The following is a 27960-nucleotide window of genomic DNA, read 5'->3' on the forward strand; positions in this document are numbered from 1 at the left end:
AAGTAAACTTGAAGAAAGCACAGCTAGCACTGTCTGAAGTGACTTATTTGGGGCAAATTGTGGGTGTGCACGGCAGACTCATCACTCCTGAACGAGTTAAAGCTATCATTGAACTTCCAAAACCAAACACGGTCACTGGTCTAAGGCAAGTAATGGGTCTTTTGAATTATTGCCGCCAGTATGTTTCTGAATACACTGAACTTTCTAAACCACTCACAGAGGTGCTGAAAGGAGGAAAACCTGGATCGGAGCTGATCGACTGGACTGAGGAGATGGAGGAGGCCTTTGTGAGTATCAAAGAAACTCTTGCTTCCTCCCCAGCATTACGTCATGCCGATGCCAGCAGGCCGTTCCATCTATGGACATGGGTGGGAACTCGATCCTATTCAGCGGCCCTGGGTCAAAGGGTTCCAGGAAGAAACTCCTATGGGATGGTAGGATATTATTCTGCCCCTATTCCTGTTTCAATGGCAGGACAGCATCCGTGCCTGTTGATATGCGACTGTGCAGAGTGGGCTGTAAAGGTTACAGAGGACATTGTGACTCATCAGAAGGTGATACTGCACACTAGACACCAGATTCTGAAACTGTTAACAAACACTCGTTTAGGCTCTATCTCTAATCAAAGACGAGCTAAATGGGAGGCCACTCTCGAGTAAAAATGTGGATATAAATATTGACATTGAAACTGCTATCAACCCTGCCTCCTTGCTTCCAGAAGAAGGAACTGCACACAACTGTGCCCGACTGATCGAGACGGACAGCCAGAGCCCTCTTCAATCTGAACCACTTTCTGATGCCATGAAGCTGTTCGTGGATGGTTCCAGCTTTCATGAACAGGGAAAACGCTTCACTGGCTGGGCTGTTGTAAATGAACATGGTGAAACTGTTGACTGCGGTTCTCTTTCAGGAGGAGGGGCTCAAGTGGCCGAGCTGGTCGCATTGACACGGGCATTGCAGTATGGCCAGGGGAAACGAGTCAATGTTTACACTGACAGCCGTTATGCATATGGTGCTGTTCATGACTTCGGCCCTGTGTGGAGAGGCAGAGGATTTCTAACCACTGCCGGTCTGCCGATCTCTCATCAACAGCAGGTAAAAGAACTTATGAATGCCTGTGATCTTCCTGCAACAGGAGCAGTTATCAAAGTCACTGGACATCCAACGGAAAAAATCTCCTGAGGCCGCAGGAAACCGAGCTGCTGACACAGCTGCCAGAGAGGCTGCAACACGGACTGAGACTTGCGTGAGTGTTATGGCTCTTGCTCCTCAGGAGAGTGAGACCCCCAGAGACATTTTTAAACTCTATGATGAGGATGACCCTGAAGAGATAGAACAATGGACAAAATTAGGAGCTCAGAAAAATGCAGAAGGACTGTGGAAAGTTAATGAGTGTTTTGTTTGTCCTGTTTCTGCTAGAACTGAACTAATGTCTTTGTATCATGGTTTGGCACATGCAGGTCCTGAAAAACTACATGCAATGATTTCCAAAACCTGGTGGTGGCCACGACTGAGGGCTTCTTGCAATGATTTTTGTAAGAGATGTCTAGTATGCCTTAAGGTTAATTCTTCTTCTAAGCTGAAAATTCCCTTAGGACATGCCCCTCGACCTCAAGGGCCGTGGACCCACCTCCAAATTGATTTCATAGGTCCACTGTCCCCTAGTGGAGGTTTTACATACATTCTAATGATTGTTGATCTGTTTTCCAGATGGGTTGAGGCATTTCCACTGAGAAACTGCACTGCAGATGCAACCGCCAAGATTATGTTGAATGAAGTTTTCCCAAGATGGGGTTTGCCCTTACAAATTGATTCAGATCAGGGTACACATTTTACTGGGAAGGTGATGAAAAATGTCATGAAGTTGATGGGGGTGAGGCAACACTTTCACATTCCATTTAGGCCCCAATCTAGCGGATCTATTGAACGCACTAATCGTATGCTTAAAACTTCATTGAGAAAGAGATTGTTGGAGTGGGGGAAAGGGTGGCATGCAGCTGTCCCAGCGATTTTGTTAAGCATGAGAGCCAGCCCTAACAAGACTACACAGTTCAGCCCTTTTGAGGTAATGACAGGTCGCTACATGCGGCTGCCCTGGGATGCCCCCTTGCAACATGAGGGACCATCCGGGCCTTTGAAAGACGCTTTACAAAATTATCTGAAAGCTTTGGATGACAGTCTGCGAGACACACGGGTTAGTGTTAGCAAACGACAAGCAGATCAAGATAATGTTGAGCAAAAAGACATGCCTGCTTTGCCTGAAATAGGTGACAATGTAATTTACAGCGGGAGATAGTTTCCCCCTTAGGTCCGAAATTTGATGGGCCTTATCAGGTGGTATTGACCACTAACACCTCTGTTCTACTGGACAGGGGGGTTTTGGGTACCGTATGGAGACATTGGTCACAGGTGAAACCACTTGAAAAGTGTAACAACTTACTACCTCGGGATCATAAAATGTCTGTCGTGTATGTTAAAATTCTAGAATTCTAGAACAAATGTTTTATCATTACAGATGGCTGAATCCGACGACATACTGAAGCTGCTAATTCTTCAAGAAGAAGTGCGTAGTGAGAGACGTCTGAAAGCGAAACGAGCTTTCATCCGATTGGTACTTCCGCTCTCGTTGGTATTTTTAATTCTGATCGCTTTATCATTTTTGATGTGGATTCAAATTTCAATTTGGACAGGGAGATTCCATGCGTTTTCAACTCATTGGGATTGCGAGGAGATCGATAACCATCCATCATGGGTACAATACCCATGTCTAAATTCAACTGAGGGTCTAAATTTAATTCCGACTATGTACCAAAAGGTAAATGATCGTTGTTATCGTCTGGACAGAAATGAGACAGTGACCTATTGGCTTGGTCACTCCCCAAATTATCCCGATACTACCCTCATTATGCAAAAAGGTCGGTGGATGAGGAGTGGAGGCGTTGACCTGTTTGAAGGAGATTTCAGTTCAATGAGCTGGATCCCTGACCACATTATAATCCTACATCGATGGCTTATAATGTGACAGCATGGATGCATTTGCAAGTGTTTAAACTGAATATTGAAATGATGTACACTCGAGCAAAGACTAGTCTGGTACCTTTAAAGTATGAGGAGCTGTTGTGGGACAATTATAAATCATTTCAGGTGAGGATGTGGCCTCAGTTGTCCGATGTAGCTATTGGAGATGAGTGGTTTGACAGGGCAAAACAATTTAGACAATTTCTGAGTCCAATTTCTTCAGTACAGTAAATCAGAGATCTAGAGTCTAAGACTCCATCAAAGGACTGTGCCAAACACAGGTTGACACACCCCATGGGTCCTGCATGGCGTCCAGTTGATAAGAGTAAGAAAGCTAACGAAGCAGAGCTGTCTCTTTGTGTTGCAGAGTTGAAGCAGGAGACTGAATACTTTCCTCGGTTGAAGGGGCAAACAGCTCGGCAGAAATGTATCACTGCATTTCTGGAACAGATAAAAACTAATGATCCATTTGCAGGTTATGAGTATTTGAATTCTGTATGGTTTAAATCTAAGGGCACTCCATGGTATACTGATTCGGAACCTCCGTCTGCTATAGCAGTAGCATTGGTTTTGGCTTTTTCGGTAGGAGCAATATTTACTGACATGACGGAAACAGTGGAGGAATATGTGGAGGAAGCTTGGGAGGAGTTTGTAGCTGCGTCAGAGGATTTGGTCATGGGAGCTGTTAAATATGTGTTATATGCTTTTGGAGCTCTTTTGGGAATGGGTGTCCTCTGTCTGTGTGTGGATGTGTGTTCGTTTCTGTTTTTCTTATGTATGCAGGTCTGCTTGCAGTAACTTGAACCCTTCCGAGGAGGAGAACCGACTGAGAAAACTGACGACACGCTTGGAAGAGAAACTTAAGAAGGATAACATCCATGCCCTGTTGTGAGTGGAAGGTGGGAGAGCCTTCGCGTGGGGACTGGGAATTTTTAGTATCCAGCATGTCCGCAATGAGGCGAAGAGACAAGTGTGACCCGTCAGGGAAGCATGCGTTACCACTCCACCTTCCGTAGTGACCTCACTTGGTAGACCAGACGTGGCGGTATTGGACCCCACATTGGTCTAAAACGGGGAACTGAAGGGTGAGGGTCAAAAATCCCTTGTCTCTTCAGATATATCAATACATATATATATATCCTTTTATATCAATATCTATCTATATTCTGTCGCTTAACTTCTTTAATAAAATGATGAATTAACTATATGCATGATCACATAATCAATTCTATTTTCTTATGCATAACTGAAATATACTTTGAATCTTATGTGTGTTGGAATGTTAACTAGTGTCTTTTAAGGAACATTCCAGAGTCTTTCTCTCTGTCCTGCCCGTAGTCTGAAGGTCCTTTGGGGATAAGCTTAGCTGTGATGAGAGGGGGCAGGGAGAATGTTAAACATATGTTCTGTGTTTGATCGTTACTTTTCTATGATTAAGTATATGGTTTAAAGTCCTATGCAATACTACCTGAATAGTAGAAGTGTGATTTTCTATTATTATTTCTTTAGGGAAGAAATGTATGTTATTTCAACCCTCTCCTCTGCCCGAGGAGTGAATATTTTATCTCTCTGTTTTGGTTTAAATGGCCTGATAATGTGTGCTCTAGCTGTCTTGTGCCCAGAGAAGGACTGTCGTTCGTCAGTGTTTTGTGTGTGCGTTTGACCTTCTACCTAGGTTTTGAATCAGGGATGCACACCAGGCCGACTCGAAGACGCCCCGCGACCATCTGCGAGGTCACTTCAGACGTAAATCTCGGGCGCGGACGACAAGTGCGCTGATTAATGTTGATAGGCCATTTAACTATCTATATGTTGTGACTTTATGTTCTTTTAGCCAATCAGGAGTAAAATAATGGAATGTATGTCCTTGCAAATGGTATAATTGATGTAAGATTTTGTGTAAGGTACGAGTTAGCTTTCGATCTCCTCATGAGACTTTGTCGTTGGCTCTACCAATTTCACTGCAAACTATTCTTCAGTAAATTTTGATTCTTTAATTGAATTTCTCGACTCCTGGTTTTCTTTCTCCAAATCTGGTCTGGGTCATAACTGTTATACCCCTAACAATATATATATATATATATATATAATCTTGCACAATAAGACCAGGAAAACATATTAAGAAAGTTAACAGGGTACATTTTGATTTCATGAATTTTTGAACAATTCTATTCAAACTTCAATACCCGATTTGAGAAGATAACAAGCCGATTCATTGAATGCTGCTGCCCGCTGGACCAAACATCAACAAGAAATACAATTTTAATTGTGATTATAAAACCGCTTGTATAGGAATACGTTTATTTTTTTCAGCTGTTGACTTTTCATGTGATGTTTGAACGGACAGAGCCATCTGTGGCATTCAGCTCGAATCCCCAACACTCTGTGTGTCTGAAAATATGAGCAATCACCACAAACCAGCGGTTGTCACATTCACAGCTGCTCTCCCTGCACTCCTGCCTGTGACAGCCATGTCTTTGTGATGAAACAGTGGCAGATTTATAGATTTACCTATTACTGGCCGACAGGAGACAGAAACATGACAAATAAACTGCCCCTTCTTGACCAACTGCTTCCCATCGTGTGCATTAAAGGGATAGTTCACTCTAAAATGAAAATTCTCTCAACAGCAATAATAGTGGAATATCTGGAAATAAAGCTAAGCAATGGAGAAAACAAATTGCAAAGTCTTCCTCGGATCCCATGTTTGTTATTTACACAAGCGGTGCTGGGAAATTTTGTTGCTGTAGAAAGTTGCTTACTGACCGAGCAGCATGTATAAAAAGAAAGCCAATAACGCAGTGCATGTAAACAGGAATGCCGGCTTCCAGCCTTAAGCAGCTTTCTCGCAATAAATTTGCTCACTGATTGGTCTTAGAAGTGCCTTTCTGAATTAGAATCCTGGTGGTTTAAAAAGTAATATCCAAGAATAGGCAACACATTTGTGTTCAATTACTCTCTTAAAGAAATGAATGCACAAATCCCATGTTTTTGCATTAAGATATAAAAGAATGTATACAAGTATTATCATGCAGCCCTACAATTGGTATGCCAAAAGATAGTCCCACTCCAAGCTTACCCCATTGTTTGTGTCAATATTGATTTGTTTTGCTGGTTTGGACCCTAGAACAATCAGAGCAATGTTTTGATAGCGCCACAGAGTTACACTTTTCAGTGTGGATGTTGACTATAGTGTATACATATTAAGCTGAAATAAAAGCATTGTAACTTTGAAAAATTAATCAACCACATCAGTTTCGTATAGTGTTTGGCGAGGATAATTTCTGTAGTTATTAGGTGCAGGCCTGGATTAAGAACACACAGGGCCCTGGGGCGATAGTAACCACAAGGGCCTTCCTCATGGCTCATCTCACACTATAATGTTTGCTACAGAGTTTTTTATTTTTTTTAATTTTTACACAAAACTGCATTTCACACAAGCAGTGCTTGTCAAGCACACAAAAAGCAGCATTTACTGCTAATTATCTATTCCAGACATATTACGTACAACATAATTACAAAAAACCCAGAAATTAAATAATTGCAAACAGGGTTCTTAAAACAACGCTTGCACACATGCTGCTTTAAAGAAATGTTCCTGGTTCAATACCATTTAAGCTCAATAGTCAGTATTTGTGGCATAACATTGATAACCACAAAAATTCATTTTGATTTGTACCTCATCTTCTTTTAAAAAAAAAAATAATACATTTGTGAAAAATCTGGTTACAGTGAAGCACTTCCAATGGAAATGAATGGGGGCCAATTTTTGAACTGTGTGTGTTTGTCTTTTGTTTAATCATTAAAATATTGTTTATATCGCCAGGCCGGTTCTCGCCACCTCCTTTCCATTAAACTGCGTTACAATCACATACCAGGGACATCCGTGTCAGGTGGTTCAGTCTCTCCTGTAACATTGCTGACCACAATATGTTTTTAATAAGATCATTTTGAGAACGAGCGCTCTCCTGAAGGGGCATGCTCCCCCGGTGAGATTGTTTTTTGCAAAAACACCACAAACCATTACATTCTGGTGTACTTATGACTCTTCAATCAAGAATGCAAGCAACAGTAATGAAGGACTCCTGCCCTCCGCTATTGGGCCCTGGGGCTTCAGCCCCGCCTAGCCCTTATGTTAATATGGCCCTGATTAGGTGATCCGTTTTATGAGCTGCACAGTAAATGTCAATGCTGGCTACTGCCACCCACCGTCTGAAACAAGTGCTCCTCTGCCATGCACACCCCACGCCTGCTTCACAATAATTACCCAACTGCCAAATCACAGAGCGGGTACATGGCTACAGTGAACTACTGACACTCTTTTCAGAAAGAACAACTGCATAATAGAGCTGGAAAGTTCAGAGCAAACAAGGTGACATATTTGTATGCGTGTTGTCGTGTTGCTATAAGAGCCTCACTTTAGCGTATTGCCCTTTCTTAGATGGTCCATCATGAAGATGTATTGATGGGATATGATATGTGGACTCCATTAGACTCCATTAAAGGAAATTGGAAAACATGAGGGAATGAAAATGGAGCAGAAAAATGAGTTCAGAATTAGTCAGATAGAAACTGTCTAGAACCTGAGAGAAGATTTAGGAGCATCCTTAAAAGCTCATCATTACAGTCAACTGAAGAAACGGGGTAAAAAAGTGGTGACCCGGAGTTGCAGCCCAAATAAAAGAGTGATGTGATTGGCAGGGCATCTTACCTTTCTGTCTTTTCAGCTGTGGAATACTGCTGATAGTGGTCGCCTGAATGATCTCCACAACTATCTGATACCTGCAGAGAGAAATAAAGTGCTATTACTTGTGAATACTCACTGCAAAAACATACCTAAGATTTGGCCTGTTGGACACACAGCTGATTACATGTAAGGAATAGTGCAGGAAACAGTGTCCATTTATCCATTCCAAGTCTGATTGCTTACTCCATATTGTTTTTTTAATTATTTTTTTAATCAGGCAACAAAGCAAACTCATTAACTATGTCCTTAATGTGTCTGCACAAAACAGAGATCTACAGTATTATACTGTAAATCTGATCTACTATTCCTGTGCTATACACAAATATAATAATCATGCTGGGCAGCACAATTTAGTTGTACTTGATGTGGCTTATCAAAATTGTGATAATATAGCTGCAAAAGGCAATTATCAGGGTGCAAAGTGTGTGGTCCCCGATCAAAATAACAGAAAATAACCAAAATTGCCAAATTGGAAGAAACACATCTGTCAGGGGGCAAAGTCATTTCATTACTAGGTACTCTAGTAACTCTGTAGCTATACTGTCCACCATTCTAAGATTTCCGAAAAACCTAAGTTGCATCCCAATTCATGCACTATACTCTATGAACTTACAATATACACTGTGCACTCAGCCATGTATTGTATGCATTTTCAAAGTGAAGTACAGTCCCAAATGGAACACTTATCAAATTTTTACTACACGGAAGCATTCAGTGTTTAACAGCTGATGGAAGTGACGTTTCAAACACGTACAATGTGTTGCCGTTAGCTTTAGCACGTTAGCCAAACCTCAGTTCAACACTTATCTCAAATATATTCACACAGCGTGGTGTGACAGTAAAGCATTCAACTTCCATTTGTAAGTTGTTGTCTTCACTGAAGTTTCACAAGTTGCATTATTTACAACCGTTTTGTCAGACAAGAAACGCAGCCAGGTAACTCCGGCCCTTCCGCTACATACGGCAAGCCACTTACACTGAGTGCATGAAGTGTCCAACATTTCACACTCTGTTTTGTAGGTTGAAGGATTGCATCATCGGGTACTCATAGTACACTTCTTTTTGGAACACACCTCTAATTTTTCATACTCCAAGTCAGCTGGTTCGATTCGTGCAAAATACTGCATGCATCTAGAGACACTCATGACAAAAAGTTCTGAATAGAATGGTTTAACATGCAAAATTTTGTGGGAATCAGACACTGGACGGTCAAGGAGTTGTTTGAAAAAGTAGGCTTTTCGGAAAACTACAAATGGCAGATTTATGATTGAAAAGAAATCTGTGAAATATGTTTTGTTTCACTTAACTCAGGTAATCATTGCCCATAATGTTTCGAAGATACTAGCGAAAGAGTAAAAGTGTGTATTAAAGCACCACCTAGTGTTGGATGGGAAAACCAATCGAACGCTAATTTTTCCAACCCATTTAATACTAAACTTAGCACATAACATAGATTTCATGGCTACTAATGTTTCATTGAGGAACTCCTAGGGGGAACACTATTCACACAAATTTCATTAAATGGATCCTCAGATATTATGAAATGCTTGATTTTTATTCAATATTTTCTATTCCCACAGGCCTTGACAAGGATAGCTGGTGAATGAAACTGCTTGGTGAAAGTCAATCAGAGGTCATTTGAGAATATTAAGTAGCGACTAGTGTGGAATAAGCTCCAGTACTGCACGACAATATGAAGGGATATCTTTGGAAATGACATGATGACAAATGATGCATCTTTGTTTCAAAAAGTCTTACAGATGAGAAAATGTCATGCTGCCTTCAAGTCATGTAGGAATTATTGTTTTTATGAAATGAGCGCTCATGGAAACAAATATGCTTTTTGTATTGTCTAATCAATACTCACCTGCTATTATATTGTGATGTCTGTGAATGATCATTTTGGTTGTATACAATTTCTTAAGCTTTCTTCCACTTCTCATGAAAAAAACTCAAGCTGTTTTTTCATCTCTTTACAATCACTGCCGAGATCAGAAATCTGTTTGTTTACCGTGTCACCTAGTAACACTCATTACCTGACCCTAGGTTTCCTACCGCTGTGAAATGAAATGTTGAATTATAGATGTGGAGTTCTCGGTACAATGAACAACCTTTTCCATCTCTGGCTCCTTCAAAATTCAAATAAAGACAGTTTAACCCTTTCAGTTCATCTAATTGAGGCCCTTTTCCTAGAAACACCCTCTTTAGCTGATGAGATTAAATTTTAGACTTTAAGTGTCACCAGAGATTATTTAGCAGAGACGGGCCCCTTCTATTCAAATGAATGGGAGAAACTGGAACGCTCAACCAAGAAGCTCTAATGCCCAACGGTCAATGGATGTAGAAAGGAAGTCCCACCTTACAGAAAAAAGAGCCAATCACCTTTTAGATACAGACATCACCTGTCAATCAACTCTAGAATGTGCATGCGTATTAGCTATACAAGCCAGAAACATTGCGTGCTTTAGTGTAATACGAGGTAAAGCAGCACAATTTATGATTCCAATATTATAAAATGTTATTGCTGATTTAAAATATGTTCTTTGATCGTAATCTTGACCAACCGTTTTTGAGATTTTGGTGTTACCCAATTCAAGTAGGTGCCTTTTATGTCCCACAATAAGTTACTTTAATAATGAATGGTTCACGCCAACTGTGTGTTATAAAAGTTTCCTTAGTTTTGAAATATGCACGTTTTTATTGATCAAATTTACTCACTGTGATTTTCATGCAATCTGCAAGCTCCCAACTTGAATTGTAGGTGCTTGTGTGGTCGCGGCTTGCATCATGCGAGAGGAATTACGAGCAGAGTCGAGTGGCTCTTTGAGCGACATGTTGATAAAATGTGGGCATTGTCGGCTTGAATTCATGAGGTGTGTGCGGTTGTACGAGCCTATTTGCCAACCTACTTGAAGTGGCTTTAGAGATAAAGGCCAATCAGTTAGAGGAGAGTCAGGATTTGGCAGGCAGTCAAATTTAGGAACATAATATTTAAATCATTAGAAAGCTGAAACTGTCCTTTTTACTCTAGTGCATAAAACTATGCCGGTTAATGTCGTTAAACACACACATCTCATGCACTTAACATTTAATTAAATGATCACAAAGCTCTCGCTACTTAAAATGTAGATGCAATAATTGTTACGAATTACCAGTTTTGAAGTATTGCTCAACCTCATGAGTAGGCTGTCAATTGAGAACTTCATAGGAATTATTTAAGAATTGCACTTAGGAACATTCTTATGAATTATAATTTATCCTAAGAACGTTCTTATTTCTTTATTATGAATATCTCCATGAATCCGGCCCCAGGTCATAAAGTCATCTTGTGTACCACTGCATCTCTACGATTATCAGATAAACTGACTCGCAACGCATGTCGGGGCACACGACCTCCTGAGTGTCAGAACTCACCCAGTGTATGCCCGGCCTAAGAGGGCCAATGTGAAGTTGACCGTTCAGGCACCATCTTCATTTACTAATTAAACGGCTATAGTAAGTAATTCTTGAAAAGTTCTTAGTTTGTGGTGGATGTGTAGCCTACATAAAAAATACAGCATGCAGATGATCTACTTAAATTGTGTATTTGAATGTAAACTGTATTTGAAATTAATCGTAGTTACAATTTCAAGGATATTAACGACAATGATTTTTTGTCATAATTGTGCAGTCCTATTTTTGAGCAAGAATTAATTTGAGACAGACAGGTCAATAAAGAGTCTGGAGTGGTGGTGCAAAGTATCAAAAACTTAAACGGTGTGTTCATCAACGGGTTGCTAGGGGAGGTAGTGTCACATAAGGTAACCTCCTTGTAGTCGCTATACTGTGGTTAGCTCTTGGTGGGGTGCATTGCGAGTTGTGCGTGGATGCCGTGGAGAATAGAGTGAAGCCTCTACACTCGCTAGATCTTTGGTACGGAGTACAGGGTCAACCAGGTACCCATGCAGAGTCGGGAACTTTCGAATGCTCACAACAAGCAAAAGATTGCGGCAAGCAAAGCTGCTGTGGAGCCTCAACTGAATCTTGTCAAAATGAAAAGTGGGGAAAAAGCCAGGTTTGGAAATTCTTTGTATTTGAGGCTGATGAAAAGGGAAACATCATAAATCAGCAAAAACCTATTTGTAAACGCTGCTTTCACAATTAAAGGAGGAAACACATCAAACTTAATAAAGCACATGACAGACAGACACCCGGATTAATTCAAGCAACTAAAGCAGGTGAGTTTACATTATTACAGTTTATATTATGTAGATCCATTCTTTCCAGCAAAAAGGGGGACTTGTTCATACATCATTTTGGGGTTCAGCCATATACTTGAGGAAACATTTAGGTAAGTATCAGAATTGAACATGCAAGAAACTGAATGTCCATACTGAATGTAAATGTGAAATAATAGGATGCATTTTGATCCTCAAGGCAATTTAATAAAATGACTTTGCAGTGGTGAGATTAAACAAGCAGTCCTTGCCACAATGCTGTACCAGGGAGGGGCTCTCTCAGATGGGTCATGTGTCTAAGATTAAAAGCATAGTAATAATAAATTTTTTTTTAACATAGACCTTCCCTGCCATAGACAAACATAAAGACCACCAATCCACATCATACAAGAACCTTTTCATTAATGGGTCAAAATTAACTAACTAAATCTCTCAAATTTGCTGGAAATAAAACACCTAAATACCTAATTCCTTGCTTGGGCCATTGAAAGGCTGGAAAGCTATGGCAGGACGGAAAGCTGTCAGAGCAAGAGCTTCCGATTTTTACCAGTTCACCCTGTATCCTGAAAATTTGGAGGGTAGGCATAGGTCTTCTAGGGTCGGAGACAAATAATAATATATGCTTAGAGAAGAAGTTTATGCACAACACCTCATGCAATAATTCTTTTTTGCGAGTGCTAATGGTTCCAGGACAAGACAGAACAATGAAGGGGAGGGACAGCCTTGCCGGGTTTCCCTACCAAGCGAAAAATAATCGGGAATTAATCAATTTGTTTACACTGCCACTAATGATAGTTTATAATGTAACAATCCATCCAATAAACATGTTCCCAAACCCGTAAATTTCCAAGATCTTAAAAAGAGTCACATTCCACCCTATCAAACACCTTTTCGGCGACAAGTGAGATGGCAGTGATCAGGGTCCAATCATTCACTACTGACCACATAATATTTATAAAACATCTAATATTATCAGAAGAACTATGACCATGAATAAACCCCACTTGATCTATATTTATGAGATGTAATTACACTGTTTAAACGATTAGCTAAAATTTGAGACAATATTTTAAAATCTAACTGGATCAGTGAAATTGGATAATAACGTTTACATTAATTTGGGTCGTTATTGTTTTTAAGAATGAGACTGATCAGGGCTTGTGCCATGGTTGCTGGTAGTTCACCTATCTTTAATGACTCCGTGTAAACGTCTAACATAATTGGAGCCAGTTTTGTGGCATAAGATCTAAAAAAGTCTGCAGCAAAACCAACGTGCCTTATCTGTTGGCAAGTCTTTAATTACCTCAACAAGCTCCTCCAAAGTAATATCTGAGTCAAGAATGTATTTTTAATCATTCGTCAATTTAAGAAGTTCTAGTGGCTCTATGAAGTTTCTAATATTCTTATCGGTAGATGAGGACATGGAACTATAAAGACATAAATAGAAATCCATTTCAATCATTATTGAAATAGAAATCTGTGATGAAACAACCTACAGAGAGGAGGTGCACACTCTGACACACTGGTGTCAAGAGCACAACCTCTCCCTCAATGTCAGTAAAACCAAGGAGCTTGTGGTGGACTTCAGGAGGAAAGACAGAGAACACAGCCCCATCACCATCAATGGATCACTTGTGGAGAGAGACAGCAGCATCAAGTTCATCAGTGTCCACATCACAGAGGAACTCACATGGTCTGTCCACAATGAGGCTGAAGAAGTTTGGAATGAACCACCACATCCTCACACAGTTCTACACCAGCACTGTAGAGAACATGACTGGCTGAATCACTGCCTGGTACGGCAACAGCACCGCCCGCAAAGCCCTGCAAAGGATGGTGCAAACTGCCAGACACATCATCGGAGGTGAGTTTCCCTCCCTCCAGGACATATATAACAGGCGGTGTGTGAAAAAAGCTCAGAGGATCATCAAAGACTCCAGCCACCCAAGTCATGGTCTGCTCTTACTGCTACTATCAGACAGGCGGTATCGCAGCATCAGGACCCGCACCAGCCAGCATCATGACAGCTTCTTCCCCCAAGCAATCAGACTTTTGAACTCTTGATCGCTCACGATACATATCTTATGTGCCTAAGATTTTTGCACAGTACTGTGTTTCACAAAAGCATTTGTCTTAAGATGGTTATTTATATCTTCAGCTTTAGTGAGTCAATAGGAAATATAAATGTTAGACTCCCAAACATTACTTTTGCAAATAGAAAAGATTAGAACAGAAGAACAGGGAGCCCTGCAACAGATGTCATGGCCTCCACAAAGCCCCCCACTGAACATTGTGTCAGTCTGAGATTACATAAAGTGTATTTACAATACAGTGTATTTTTATTGTATACAGTCTTCTTATTTTGTGTATACTGTATATTGCATATTATTAGGTGTATATTGTGTAACAAGATGGATAAACTATGTTGTTTTGTATGTTTATGGTAATTGTCATACTGCTATGTTGCTTGGAACGGCACACAAGACTTTCACCCACTGTTGCACTTGTGTATATGGTTGAGTGACAACAAAGTGATGTGATTTGATATGAAAAAGTGAAGGGGTGCTTCCGGAACTCCCAAAAGAAAATGTATTTTCACACAAAATAGGATTACATATGCAAAAATAAGCATATTAATTTAAGAGATGATAACTGGATGTCAATCGCTAAATTACACATGCAATGGAGTGATAAGTATTCTTTTAGGACACGTCCATACTAATAAGTTTTGAAAACTGATTAATTTCGCAACATTTACGCCTTTCATCCACACTACGACAGCGTTTACATCCCCTGAATTTTATTTTTTTTAAAAACGCTTATAATTATGATGTTTTTTTTTTACTGAGTTTTTGAATAAAAATGGATTAGTGTGGACGTGGCCTTAGAATCCATTTCTACCATCATATTCCATATCAAATGAAAGGAGACTAATAATTATTTGACACCTAATGGAACAATGTAGACAATGGGTCCAAATCTAATCTCAAAGCCACTTGACTTATTACCTCAAGTGTAAAACAGTTTACCAGAACTGCACAATGGTTTCAAAATAAACCAGTTGGACTGATGTGAACAAGTATTTCTCAACTGGTTGCTTACTGGACCAAGTCAGTAGAGCCCAACACAATGGTCACTATATATGGACTATTTTACCCTCTGAAAGGCAAAAAACTAAAAAAAGTCTGCTCAAGCATGATCATTCAAGTGTGTTGCACAACTGGCATGGGATGAATAACACAACCAAGTTAAATACGGGAGGTAAGAGGTCTGTTCAAATCCCTGATGTATGAGCAATATTAATAGTGATGTTTGTCTAAGCTAGCAGAGGGTTTTAGTACCTGAGCTGTTTGAGGAACTGTATGTCTGAGCTGCTACTGATGAGTTTGATGAACTCCTCGTAGGACGGTGCATATGTGTACGCTTTCTTATGATGCTCGTTCAACTGCTCTCTGTGTTCCAACTGAGCCAGCAGCATCCGGTTGATGTAGTCTGGATCACTCAACACGTCCACCAGTGGCTTCAGCACTGCAGAGAGATTAAGTTCAGTTAATATAAATACTAAATGGCCCAACAGACCACTTCAAACTTCAAATCGTAATTATGTATTTGTTGCATTTATTTATTATTATTGTGTTAAAACAATACAAGTAATACTACAAGTACCTTGATGCATTGCTTAGTAGGCAGTTGTTTTGTTTTTCAGAGAGGATAATTGTCATGAATATTCAGTCAGTACATTTTTTCCTTCTTCCAAAATTTGAAAAATTTCAAATAGCCCAGAGTTGCACTACCATTTCCACCACACCAAACAATTTTCCCCCAAATTATTATAATACATTTTTTATTTTTTTTAAAGTTGTTGTACTTGTTATCCAAGTCGACAAGACGACAAAAGTGTAGGTAAAGAGCATGCTTATGATGAACACTTGTGAGTAGAATATTTTTATTGGGCAGTATTTGGAGTAATTTTGACAAATTATGCAAAAAGTGTGAAAATATTATTTAATTGTATGAATTAAGGACACATAAAATGCTAGCAATGAAATTAGCCTTAGCACGACAGAGTCAACCATTTAATAAAAAAAATGTAATTTCCATCAGCATTATTTACACAAAAGAATTCCATTAAACACAATGTGTGGGAATTTTCAGAAGAAAAAAAATTGACAAAAATGACAAATCTCCCTGGGATGCATGTCTGCTAACAATGTCCAACAGTTTATGGACATGATGTTTTAACGAGACATTACTTTCTAGAAGTTCACAGGGCTAAATGTGCCAAAAGTTATGGAAACCTGTAGCACCCAACATGTCATTTTGGGGAAAAATGACATTAAAGCTAAAGTGTGTAATTTCTGCACCACTAGCATTAACAAACAGAATTGCAGAACTAATATCTTGCTCAGAGAAACAGAGCAATAAATACAGTTGAAGTTAGAAGTTTACTTCCATCTTTGCCAAATACATTTAAACTCTTTTTCACAATTCCTTACAATTAATTATAGAAAATATTCCCTGTCTTAAGTCAGTTAGGATCACTACTTTATTTTAAGAATGTGAAATGCCAAGGATGTCTCTATACATTGCTGCATTCATCTTTCCCTCCCTCGATCCTGACTAGTCTCCCAGTTCCTGCCGCTGAAAAACATCCCCACAGCATGATGCTGCCACCACCATGCTTCACTGTAGGGATGTATTGGCCAGGTGATGAGCGTTGCCTGGATTCCTCCAGACATGACGCTTGAAGATTCAATCTTTGTTTCATCAGACCAGAGAATTTTGTTTCTCATGGTCTAAGAGTTCTTCAGGTGCCTCCAGGCAGGCTGTCGTGAGCCTTTTACTGAGCAGTTGCTTCCGTCTGGCCACTCTACCATACAGGCCTGATTGGTGGAGTGCTACAGAGATGGTTGTTCTTCTGGAAGTTTCTCTTCTCTCCACAGAGAAACGCTGGAGCTCTGTCGGAGTGACAATTGGGTTCTTGGTCACCCCCCTGACTAAGGCCCTTCTCCCCCGATCACTCAGTTTGGCCATGCGGCCAGCTCTAGGAAGAGACCTGGCAGTTCCAAACTTCCATTTATGAATGATGGAGGCCACTGTGCTCATTGGGACCTTCAATGCTGCAGAAATGTTTCTGTACCCTTCCCCAGATCTGTGCCTTGATACAATCCTGTCTCAGCGGTCTAAATACAATTCCTTGGACTTCGTGGCTTGGTTTGTGCTCTGACATGCACTGTTAACTGTGGGACCATATAGACAGGTGTGTGCCTTTCCAAATCATGTCCAATCAACTGAATTTACCACAGGTGGACTCCAATCAAGTTGTAGAAACATCTCAAGGATGATCAGTGGAAACAGGATGCACCTGAACTCAATATTGAGTGTCATGGCAAAGGATGTGAATACTTTTGTACATGCAATATTTTTGTTTTTTATTTTTTATAAATTTGCAAAGATTTCAAACAAACTTCTTTCACGTTGTCATTATGGGGTATTGTTTGTAGAATTGAGGAAAATAATGAATTTAATCCATTTTGGAATAATGCTGTAACATAACAAAATGTGGAAAATGTGAAGCGCTGTGAATACTTTGTGGATGCACTGTACACTTTGTTAGTATATATCAGATCATTGCCTTTAAATTGGCTCAAACATTTTGGGTTGCCTTCCACAAGCTTCTCACAATAGGTTGCTGGAATTTTGTCCCATTCCTCCAGACAGAACTGGTGTAACGGAGTCAGGTTTGTAGACTTCCTTGCTCACACATGCTTTTTCAGTTCTGCCCACACATTTTCTATCGGATTGATGATCGATAGATGGCGTTGTGATGGCCACTCCAATACCTTGACTTTGTTGCCCTTAAGCCATTTTGCCACAACTTTGGATGTATGCTTGGGGTCATTGTCCATTTGGAGACGCATTCGCGACCAAGCATTATCTTCCTGGCTGATGTCTTGAGATGTTGCTTCAATATATCCACATCATTTTCCTTCCTCATGATGTCATCTATTTTGTGAAGTGCACCAGTCCCTCCTGCAGCAAAGCACCCCCACAACATGATGCTGCCACCACCATGATTCATGGTCGGGATTGTGTCCTTCAGCTTGCAAGCCTCACCCTTTTTCCTCCAAACATAACAATGGTCATTGTGGCCAAAAAGGTTAAATTTTAGTTTCATTAGACCAGAGGACATTTCTCTAAAAAGTAAGATCTTTGTCCCCATGTGCACTTGCAAACTGTAGTCTGGCTTTATGGCAGTTTTAGAGCAATGGCATATTCCTTGCTGAGCAGCCTTTCAGGTTGTCAATATAGGACTCATTTTAGTGTGGATATAGATTAATTGTCTACCTGTTTCCTCCAGCATCTTCACAAGGTCCTTTGCTGTTGTTCTGGGATTGATTTGCACTTTTCGCACCAAACTACGTTCACCTCCAGGAGATGGAATTAATCTCCTTCCTGAGCGGTATGATGACTGTGTGGTCCCATGGTGTTTATACTTATGTGCTATTGTTTGTACAGATGAATGTGGTTCCTTTAGGTGTTTGGAAATTGCTCCCAAGGATAAACCAGACTCGTGGAGGTCCACAATTCTTTTCTGAGGTCTTAGCGGATTTCTTTTGATCTTCCCATGATGTCAAGCAAAGAGGCACTGAGTTTGAAGTTAGGCCTTAAAATACATTCACAGGTATATCTCAATTTGATTTCAATTAGCCAATCAGAAGTGAATTGGCTAATTCCCTAAAGGATTGACATCATTTTCTTAAATTTTCCAAGCTGTTTAAAGTCACAGTTAACATAATGCATGTAAACTTCTGACCCACTGGAATTGTGATATGGTCAATTAAAAGTGAAACAATCTGTCTGTAAACAACTGTTGATAAAAATTACTTGTGTAATGCACAAAGTAGGTGTCCTAAATGACTTACCAAAACTATATAGTTTGCTACTATGTAATCTGTGGAATTGTTAAAAAATGAGTTAATGACCTAAGTGTATGTTCAACTGTGTGTATATGTATATGTATATGTATCTCCAGTGTTTTGAACGTGATGTCTCTTTAGCTCCCGTGACATTATGGTAGACTCAAATGTCAAGTGGAAACACATTTCAGAATCTCCCCGGAAATAGTAGATAGTTCTAGCTTACCGTTTTATCAGTACTGAGGATTCAGACACCCTACTCCATTGATATACATTTTGATGTAGTAGGGAAGTATGCATTTCACACACAGTTGGAGTTGAGGAAATCAATCTGTGAATAGCTTACTTAAATTTGACTCTGCATATTTAACTGGAATAGAAGAATGTATATTAACATTGAGAAAATGAAAGAAGATTAATTTCCTGTGGTAATCAATTTCTCCCAGATATGAAAATGACACAACCTGCAATCATCGTGGCCTCAATACAGCAGCCCGTTTAAATATCCAATGATAGATGTTATTAGTAATTTTGCAGCAATTTTCAGACAATTAAATTCCCACATCTGGTGGTCGTCAAAAAATATCCTGGAAACTAAAGAGCAGAGCATCATATGACATTTGTTAAATGTTTTCACATTTTTAATGGTCGAACACCAAATATGGGACATGTTATGAAGCCAGTTTTTCTTGTCCAACAAAGCAAATGTCTTAAATGAACCTTTATTTATTCACAAAAACAATAATATCAAAATCCTCATGTTTGAGTTTAGCAATACCATGGTATTAATATATACTGTTACATAGTTCTCCAAGGTATTTCAAAGAGTAGTACAAGACAGTCATGGTATTATGTCTAAGAAAACAGAGTCCCATGGTACTTCCAGTAATTTTTCCACATCTCTGGACACACACATACACAAACACCACAAAAGTAAACAAACCTGCAATTAATTAGGTTTTTTAATTTGCAGTTTGTCAAAGTATATTCATTTAGCAGAGAGTTTTCCCCAGTAAAATAACTACAGACTCAGTCCTCCTGTAGTCATCTGAGTGTCTTCATCGAGCAGTAAATGGCTTTCTGTGATCAGATCAATATGAGCTGATTTGAATCCAAACAGACACAATATCAAATGAAAAAGTGAACTATGTCTGGTCAGTCATCAATGAAGCCGGTCTACCATCTGTTTCCAGAAAAGATTAATCTGTCCACAGCTCACGGCAGTGTGACCTGAAGAGAACATTAAATGACAGAGCAGGAGATGTCTGGGGAGAGAGTCTGTTCAAAACACCATTGGTGAGGTTGAGTTTCTGTGTGTCTCTATGATATTCTGGTTAAAGGTCTGCAACCCGACAAGGGCCCAATGGGACCAGAAGAAACCGTTTGGTTCCGGGCAGGTTCCAGTCAGTTTTTCTAGTATGACATTACGTTTGGGTTTGTACTTAATGAAAAAATAAACAGGCCTACCTAACTTGTTTCATGCACATGTCATCACTGCCACATGTGAAAGGATGAGTATGGGACCGTTTACACTGAATGTCTGTTTTTCCATTGTATACACCTGCTGGATAGACGTCTTTAACAGTTGCATCAAGTGATGCCGTTTCTTCAGCAGCTTGTGCAGGACCGGCACATTCTTTAGACACCGTATCAAGTTTGAAGGAACTTTAAGTTTAAAAAACACATGCCAAGACACCTGTGCTCCGTTTCATTCGTTGCGCTGCATCTAGCTTGTTTTTATTGCAGGTGTTACAAAGATTCAACATCCTGAACAAGTTCAGGCATTAAGTTTACAGCTCAAATAATACATGAGTTTAAACAAAAGAATTAATGCAAGTGATTTTATAATATAAGCTTCAGATTTCTGTGTTAAAACCCTCACTGTAACCTCCATTTTTGCTTTTTAAAGAAAAGGAGGGATGAGTCTAAATAATTTTTTATGGTAATCAACATAATGCCACAAATGCTGTCGACTGAGCTTAACTTGTATTGAACCCGGAATATTCCTTTAAGTAAAAAGTAAATACTTAAGGGGTTTTATAGGTAAAACTTCACAATCCTTTACAATTTCCCTTAAGTAACATTTAAGGGTTATTTTCTGCAACACCTTTAAGTGTAAGGAAAATTTAGGGTGATCTTGAGGCTGGTCTCTAGATATGGCTCAGGTTCCACCTTCAATTTACAGCCCATTTTTCAATTGTTGCTTGTCATTTTGTATAGTACTGTGCAATAAGACGTTTCACAAAAGCATTTGTCTTAAGATGGGTATTTATATCTTTAGCTGTAGTGTCAATAGGTAATATACATTTTAGACTCTCAAACATTACTTTTGCAATTACAAAGATTAGAATAGAAGAACAGGGAGCCCTGCAACAGATGTCATGGCCCCCACAAAGTCCCCCACTGAACTTTCCAGTCAGTCTGGAATTATATAATGCGACAGAAGCAAAAGTATTAAGAAATTCCAGGTCACCTTTAGTAGCGATGACCTCCACCAGTAAGAGTCGCAGGCTGCGTGAGCGTGCATCCTTCACAGGCAGCAGACGCAGCATGAGTAGACGAGCACAACAGCGCAGGAAACGTAGCTCCTCATCAGGACTGCGTAGACATGGATTCAACGGAAACGGACGTGGGATTTCCTCCAGCCTTGAGAGAAAGAGAGCAATTAAGATAATTGAATGTCCCTGGGGAGTGAATGTTGGAGTATGTCTCCATAATACCAGCAAATCCAATTTCAGAAGAGCAAGGAAAATACGGTTTCCACAACATGGTGCCTTCAAGATTCCTCCCACATTGGTTTGGTCAATGAGAGCTGTACACTAAACAGTTTGGACCCAATGTCTCGGAGATGACACCAAACATCTCAGTTTGACCCTGTGAAAGTGTTATATATTTCTCTCACGTTTTAGAAAGACATATCTCCAAAATCTCAAATGATCTCTGGTCTTTGATTTCAGGAAGACAGACATAAACGAGGCCATGTCACAGCGATTACGTCAGACATATTTAAGAGCTCTCTACTGTCCAGTGCATTACGCAGGTTTCACATATCCTCCGTGAGTGAGACGGGACGCATGGTTGGGCTTTCATATTGGCAAACAGCTCTTTTTTGAGAGGGGGTAATTGATAAATCTAACAAATATGGTCTTCATGAAATCATTTGCACATGAGTAGGAGGACATGTACACCACAATGATAAATAATTTACAGATAGACCCCCGCCCACACATTATTGTGTCCTTAATCGTCTGCATTTAGTCAGAGAGCAAAAACAGTGTTCCTGTGTCGAGTCAGCACAACAGCCCATGAATTATTAAATATGTAAAAGCATTCAAATAACTGCATATTTTTTTTCTGTTAAAACACCTGACAAAAACAGTGTTAGGTAGACTGTATTTTAGGACATGAAGGCATGACAGACATTACAGCCTAAATTACCAAATCGTAAATCTTACCATCTGCACAAATCTGCTGAAGCTTGTATCCCGCACCTTTTCCTTTGCCAATACATCCTTGTATAATAAATGCTGAGGATTGTACAGCACTTTGTAATGCTCAACCTCCACAATCTGTAGTTTCTCGGCCATTGTTGTGGGCATGGAAATCCAAATGAGGTACATTGTTGCTTCAACGAAACCGGCGGGCAGTTGTTTCAACAAAACAAGCATTTGTTTACGTTCATCAGCAAACTTGGTCATTTTAAATCCCATACTATATCCCTATATAGGCTACATAAACAGTTTATTTATTCATTCTTTTATTAAGTTAATTTGTGTTTGTTTATGCAGATTGTAGTGTATTGTAGGCTCGACTTAAATATTTTTAGTTTGCTTTTGGTTATTTTCTATAATCTCCTGATTATTTTTGAGTTCCCTACACCCAGAGCCACTGAGTCCAGAGTGAGCCACGAGGCTCAATGCCGAAACTATCCGCTCACTGCCACGTCAGGGACTCTTCACTTCACGACTCAAGCTTGCTATGTGAAGGGTGTAATCTATTAATATCAGTGCCGAAATGAAAACATGCTGCTCACGTCTCGCTCATGTCTCACTCACACCCCGCTCACAGAGGATATGTGAAACTGACATTACGTAAGCAATGATAAAAGCTAAGGACAGTATATTTTTTTACAAAATTTTCAAAAGTTATTGTCACAACGTCATTGCAAAGCATCAACAATGTAAGGAACACTGTATCGATTGACTAGTTATTTCGATGGCTTCACACGTGTTCTCTATCACTATGTAGAAATGATATAATACAGGCTGATATCACCTATACGGCCAAAGGTTTGTGGACAACCCTTCTATTAACAGTTTGGCGATTCCAGTAAAGTATGAATCTGAACTGTTTTCATTTTACCAATTTTGTATAAATGAAGAAACGCTCGGCTCTAGTACCTCTGGTTCTTCTGACACTAGCTTCTTTTTTCAATGGGCACGGTGTTTAAATTGAGCTAAAAATGCCCCATAGTGCAATTTGGGGAGTTTAAACATGCAGTTTCCAAAAGATTATTTTAGATTTGAGCTTCTTCTGTAAACCCTAATGTTGTCATTACTGGAAAAAAATCAAGGTGTCTTACCTAAACATTATTTGAAATGTCAAGTTTTGGGCTCATAACTCAAATATATATGTTCTGTGAACTTACAGTGCATTCAGAAAGTATTCAGATCCCTTCATTTTTTTCACATTTTGTTGTTGCAGCCTTATGGTCAAATAAATTTTTTTCACATCAATCTACACTCCATACCCTATGACAAAGAAAAAAAAAAACAGGTTTTTGATCAATTTATTTAAAAGAAAAAAAACGAATAGGACATTGACATAAGTATTCAGACCCTTTGCCATGACAATTAGCTCAGGCACATCCCATTTCTCTGGATCATCTTTGAGATGTTTCTACACTTTAATTGGAGTCCACTTTTGGCAAATTCAATTGATTGGACAGGATTTGGAAAGGCACACACTGGTCTAATAAAAGGTCTCACAGCTGAAAAAGCATATTAGAGCAAAATCCATGCCATGAGGTCAAAGGAACTGCCTGCAGAGATCAGAGACAGGATTGTGTTGAGGCACAGATCTGGGGAAGCCTACAAATTTATTTTGATTGCATTGAAGGTTCCCAAGAAAACAATGGCCTCCATAATCCTTTAAATGGAAGAAGTGTGAATCAACCAGGAGTTCTGGGTGGCCAGGAGCTGGCCACCCAGCTAAACTGAGCAATTGGGGGGATAAGGGCCTTGGTAAGAGAGGTGACCAAGAACCCGATGGCAGAGATCATGTGTGGAGATGGAACAAACTTGCAGAAGGACAAACATCACAGTAAAACTCCACCGATCTGGGCTTTATAGTAGAGTGACCAGACGGAAGACTCTCCTCAGTGCAAGACACATGAAAGCTTGCTTGAAATTAGCAAAAAAGCACCTAAAGTACTCTCAGATGATGTATGATGTAACAAAGATTAAATTGTTTGTCCTCAATTCCAAGCGTCATGTCTGGAGGAAACCAGGCATCGCTCATCACCTGCGCAATATCATCCCAACAGTGAAGCAAGGTGGAGGTAGCATCATGCTGTGGGGGTGCTTTTCAGCGGCAGGGACTGGTTGAAGGAAAGCTGAACACCGCAAAATACAGAGATATCCTTAATGAAAATCTGGTCCAGAGCGTTCAGGACCTCAGATTGGGCTGAAGCTTCATCTTCCAACAAGACAATGACCCCAAGCACACAGCCAAGACAACTCAAGAGTGGCTTAGGGACAACATGTGAATGTCCTTGAGTTGCCCAGACAGAACCCAGATTTTAACCCACTTGAACATCTCTGGAGAGACCTGAAAATGGCTGTCCACCGACTGTCCCCATCAAACATGACAGAGCTTGTGTTATGTCCCGAGGGACGTATATTGTGATAGTGATATTTATATGTGGTTTGATGTGTGTGTTGTGTCTCCCTGTGCTTTCCTTGTTGTCACTTTCGCTATCCATTAAGCAGGATAATAAGCCACCTGCTGATCATTACCTATGATTGGCTCAGCCGAGGAATGGAGAGTACAAGAGTCCCACAACTCTCTTCACCTTGGAGAGAGAGAGACACAGAGAATACTTTCTCCTGCATGGTTATTCCATCTCTTGGTCCCAGTATTTGTGCAGATTGTGCTAGTTGTTATGCTAAAGTGAGTAGTAAAACAATAATCTTGTCATATTGTGGTTGTGTACAGCTTATACTTGTGTTGAAATACTTAACAGTTGTATGTGTATTTTCTACACTAGTATTATAGCAGCTTTACTTTGTGTAGCCCATTTATGTTGTGGGATTCTTTAGTAGGCAGGTGGATGCCATTTACTTTGAAAGATTCTGTTTTCTCCTGTTTATTTATAGAGGGGGAGTTAGGGAACTGATTGTGTTTTCTTACCTTTTATTTTCGATAGGTAAGCTATTTTGTAAATCCTATAGGAAGAATGTCTTTTGTTTGTCATTTTGGCTGGTTCCACTCCTGAAGTCTTTGTTTGATATCCCACTGTTTCTTTAACAAATTATTATATTTTCGGTTGCTCTGGGACCTGGAGACAGGATCACTCCCACACTCTCTCCAAACATTGGTTACCCACCTTCCCATATCCCTAGACCAAGGAACGTGTGCTTGTAACACATGAGGATTTGTAGACAAGAATGGCAGAAAATCCCCAAATCCAGGTGTACAAAGCTTGTCGCATCATAACCAAAAAGACTTGAGGCTGTAATCGCTGCCAAACTTCAGCTAAGTACTGAGCTAAGGGTCTGAATACTTATATCAATGTTATGATATTTCAGTTTTCTTTCTTTTTAATAATTTGAAAAGTTATCAAAAACTATTGTTTTTTGCTTAGTCATTATGGGGTATGAAGTGTAGATTGATGTGGAATAAAATAATAAGCATTTTAGCATAAGGCTGCAACACAACAAAATGTCAAAAAAATGAAGGGGTGTGAATACTTTCTGAATGCACTGTGTTTATCTTATAGACTGAATATTTTAAGCGTTAATAACTTAAATGGTTGAGTGTAAAATGGACAATGTGGGGAACATATGGGGCATTTAAATAGTTGTTATAAATAATTAACTAGTAGTATTAAAACCTCTGTCTTATGTAGTATTATTTAAGTTGTTTTGTGTGATGTCACCATTAGGGTGATCTGTGACCCATTTGGTCAAGTTGGACCCTGTTAACTCTATTTCAGTTAACCTTGTGCATGTGCTGTAGTAAAGGTATCTATACAGTATATGCAAGTCTAAACAGCACTGTTTCTTTACAATTAAAATATTAGGATCACTTGAGCTCTACCATCTCTCGTATTGACTGTCGCTCCTGAAAGTCACTCTTCATTTGCATAAAGTTAAACATTTCTCAAATTTGTTGCATAGCTGGACACGCCCACATCCGGTCGCCAACGGTCGCCAACAGTCGCCATCACTTGTGTTGCCGGAAGTTGCCAGCTCTTATTGAAAATGTATGAGATGCGGTGGTCGCTGTGTGTCGCTGGCTTAAGTGGTGGGCCGATGACAAATACACTGGTATTAAATTTTTTATAACTTTGTAACAAATTAAGAAACTCGACAATATTTGAACTTTCCATTAGAATCACTGAAGCTGTCAGTAAAAGAGTTTAGTTTTACGTCCACAGAGCAGTTCACATTTTACATGCATTGTACGGTTGTGCAGTACATCGCAGGACAATAAAAAAAAAATAAAAAAAAATCCATATCAACAACTTTTTGCTTTTGTCCTAAAGCAAAAAGTGCTAAGTGTTTTTCTTAAGCACATGTTTTCTTGCCTCTTAACAGTCGTTAAACATAAATGAAGCGTCTGTGCATCAGACTGCTTACAACTCCCTCATTAGGACTGGTTGTGATAAGCATATACAGTATACTGATTTAAACGTCTCCGATTCGCCATTGCTTTCGCAAAGCTGAATGGATACACCTGCAATTGGTAAAAACTGAACCTCTGCAAAAAACATGTTCATGATTAATTGTAACAGCCGTAATCATAATCTCAAAAGTGTCTCAGATTAATTGCGCAGCACTACTGGTCTCAGCCAATCCAAAAGTGTTGTGTAGTCTCACCTTGTGTTAGCAGCTTTGAGGTCACAGAAGTGTGTGTGGAGGGTCTTCACAGTGTCATTACAGACCAGGTTGACCACGTCCACATCAGTCAAACGCATTCGCAACTGTTTGGTCATCTCCCAGAAATCTTCTGATAGCATCTGATACAGCTGACCTTCATCTCGACTTAAGGGGATGTACCACGACAGAATATAGTCCCTATAGCTGTAATCAAACACTGCACAGAGAGAGAGAGAGACACAAACACACACACACACACACAAACACACACAGAGAGAAATAATGTCAATTTAGTATCGATGAGTTATTGAGGAGTCTGACAGGTTGAGCCTTCGTTTTATAACTGTGGTGTTTCTTAGGAAGTGCCACAACTGATTCCTTCATCACAATTAAAGGTATTGTTTTCAAAACAGCATGTTGCGAGTAGAGGTCAACCGTTATATCGTTTTTGCAGATAAATCAGTGTCACTAGCTACTTTTGAAACAGAAATGTATGCAAAAAAATGTACGTTTTAGGAATGTTAATGAATTACAGTTGGTGGATTATTTGTAGTCAATATTTTGATCGATTAAGCTTATCGATTGTCCATTAATACATTTCAGCCCAAATGCGATCAGTAATCATAGCAGATGGAGAAAAGTCTGAACAGTCATTCACCACTAGAGGGCGAACTGCCGATTGTACGCAGCATGTCACTTCCTGTTCAAAACGAAGAATAAAAATCACAGCCTAAAAGTTGAATCAGACTCAATTTAATCATAGAGCATTTCTCTATGCATTAAACTTTACGTTAACTGCATAAACCATCATAGTTTGTTAAAGTACAAGACAATAAGCATTGTTCATCTGCTGGTCTCCCTCTATCCTTGACACTGTCAATCACATCAGTTCTCACCGGGAGAGCATGCAGGTACAAAAAACGAATTTACTGAAGATACTGAAATATATTAACTGA

At 39.6% G+C, this 27960-nt stretch overlaps 1 protein-coding gene across 1 annotated transcript in view; it reads right to left on the minus strand.

Moving 5' to 3' along the window:
* The window catches only part of snx25 (sorting nexin 25), a 107426-nt gene that overhangs the window by 42392 nt on the left and 37074 nt on the right, over positions 1–27960 (minus strand). Inside the window, 4 exon segments of the mRNA XM_052089067.1 lie at positions 7730–7800; positions 15324–15510; positions 21376–21548; positions 27005–27221. Of these exon segments, the coding sequence (XP_051945027.1) occupies positions 7730–7800; positions 15324–15510; positions 21376–21548; positions 27005–27221 (648 nt within the window).

The sequence above is a fragment of the Xyrauchen texanus genome, chromosome 23 (assembly GCF_025860055.1).
Source record: "Xyrauchen texanus isolate HMW12.3.18 chromosome 23, RBS_HiC_50CHRs, whole genome shotgun sequence".
NCBI lineage: Eukaryota > Metazoa > Chordata > Actinopteri > Cypriniformes > Catostomidae > Xyrauchen > Xyrauchen texanus.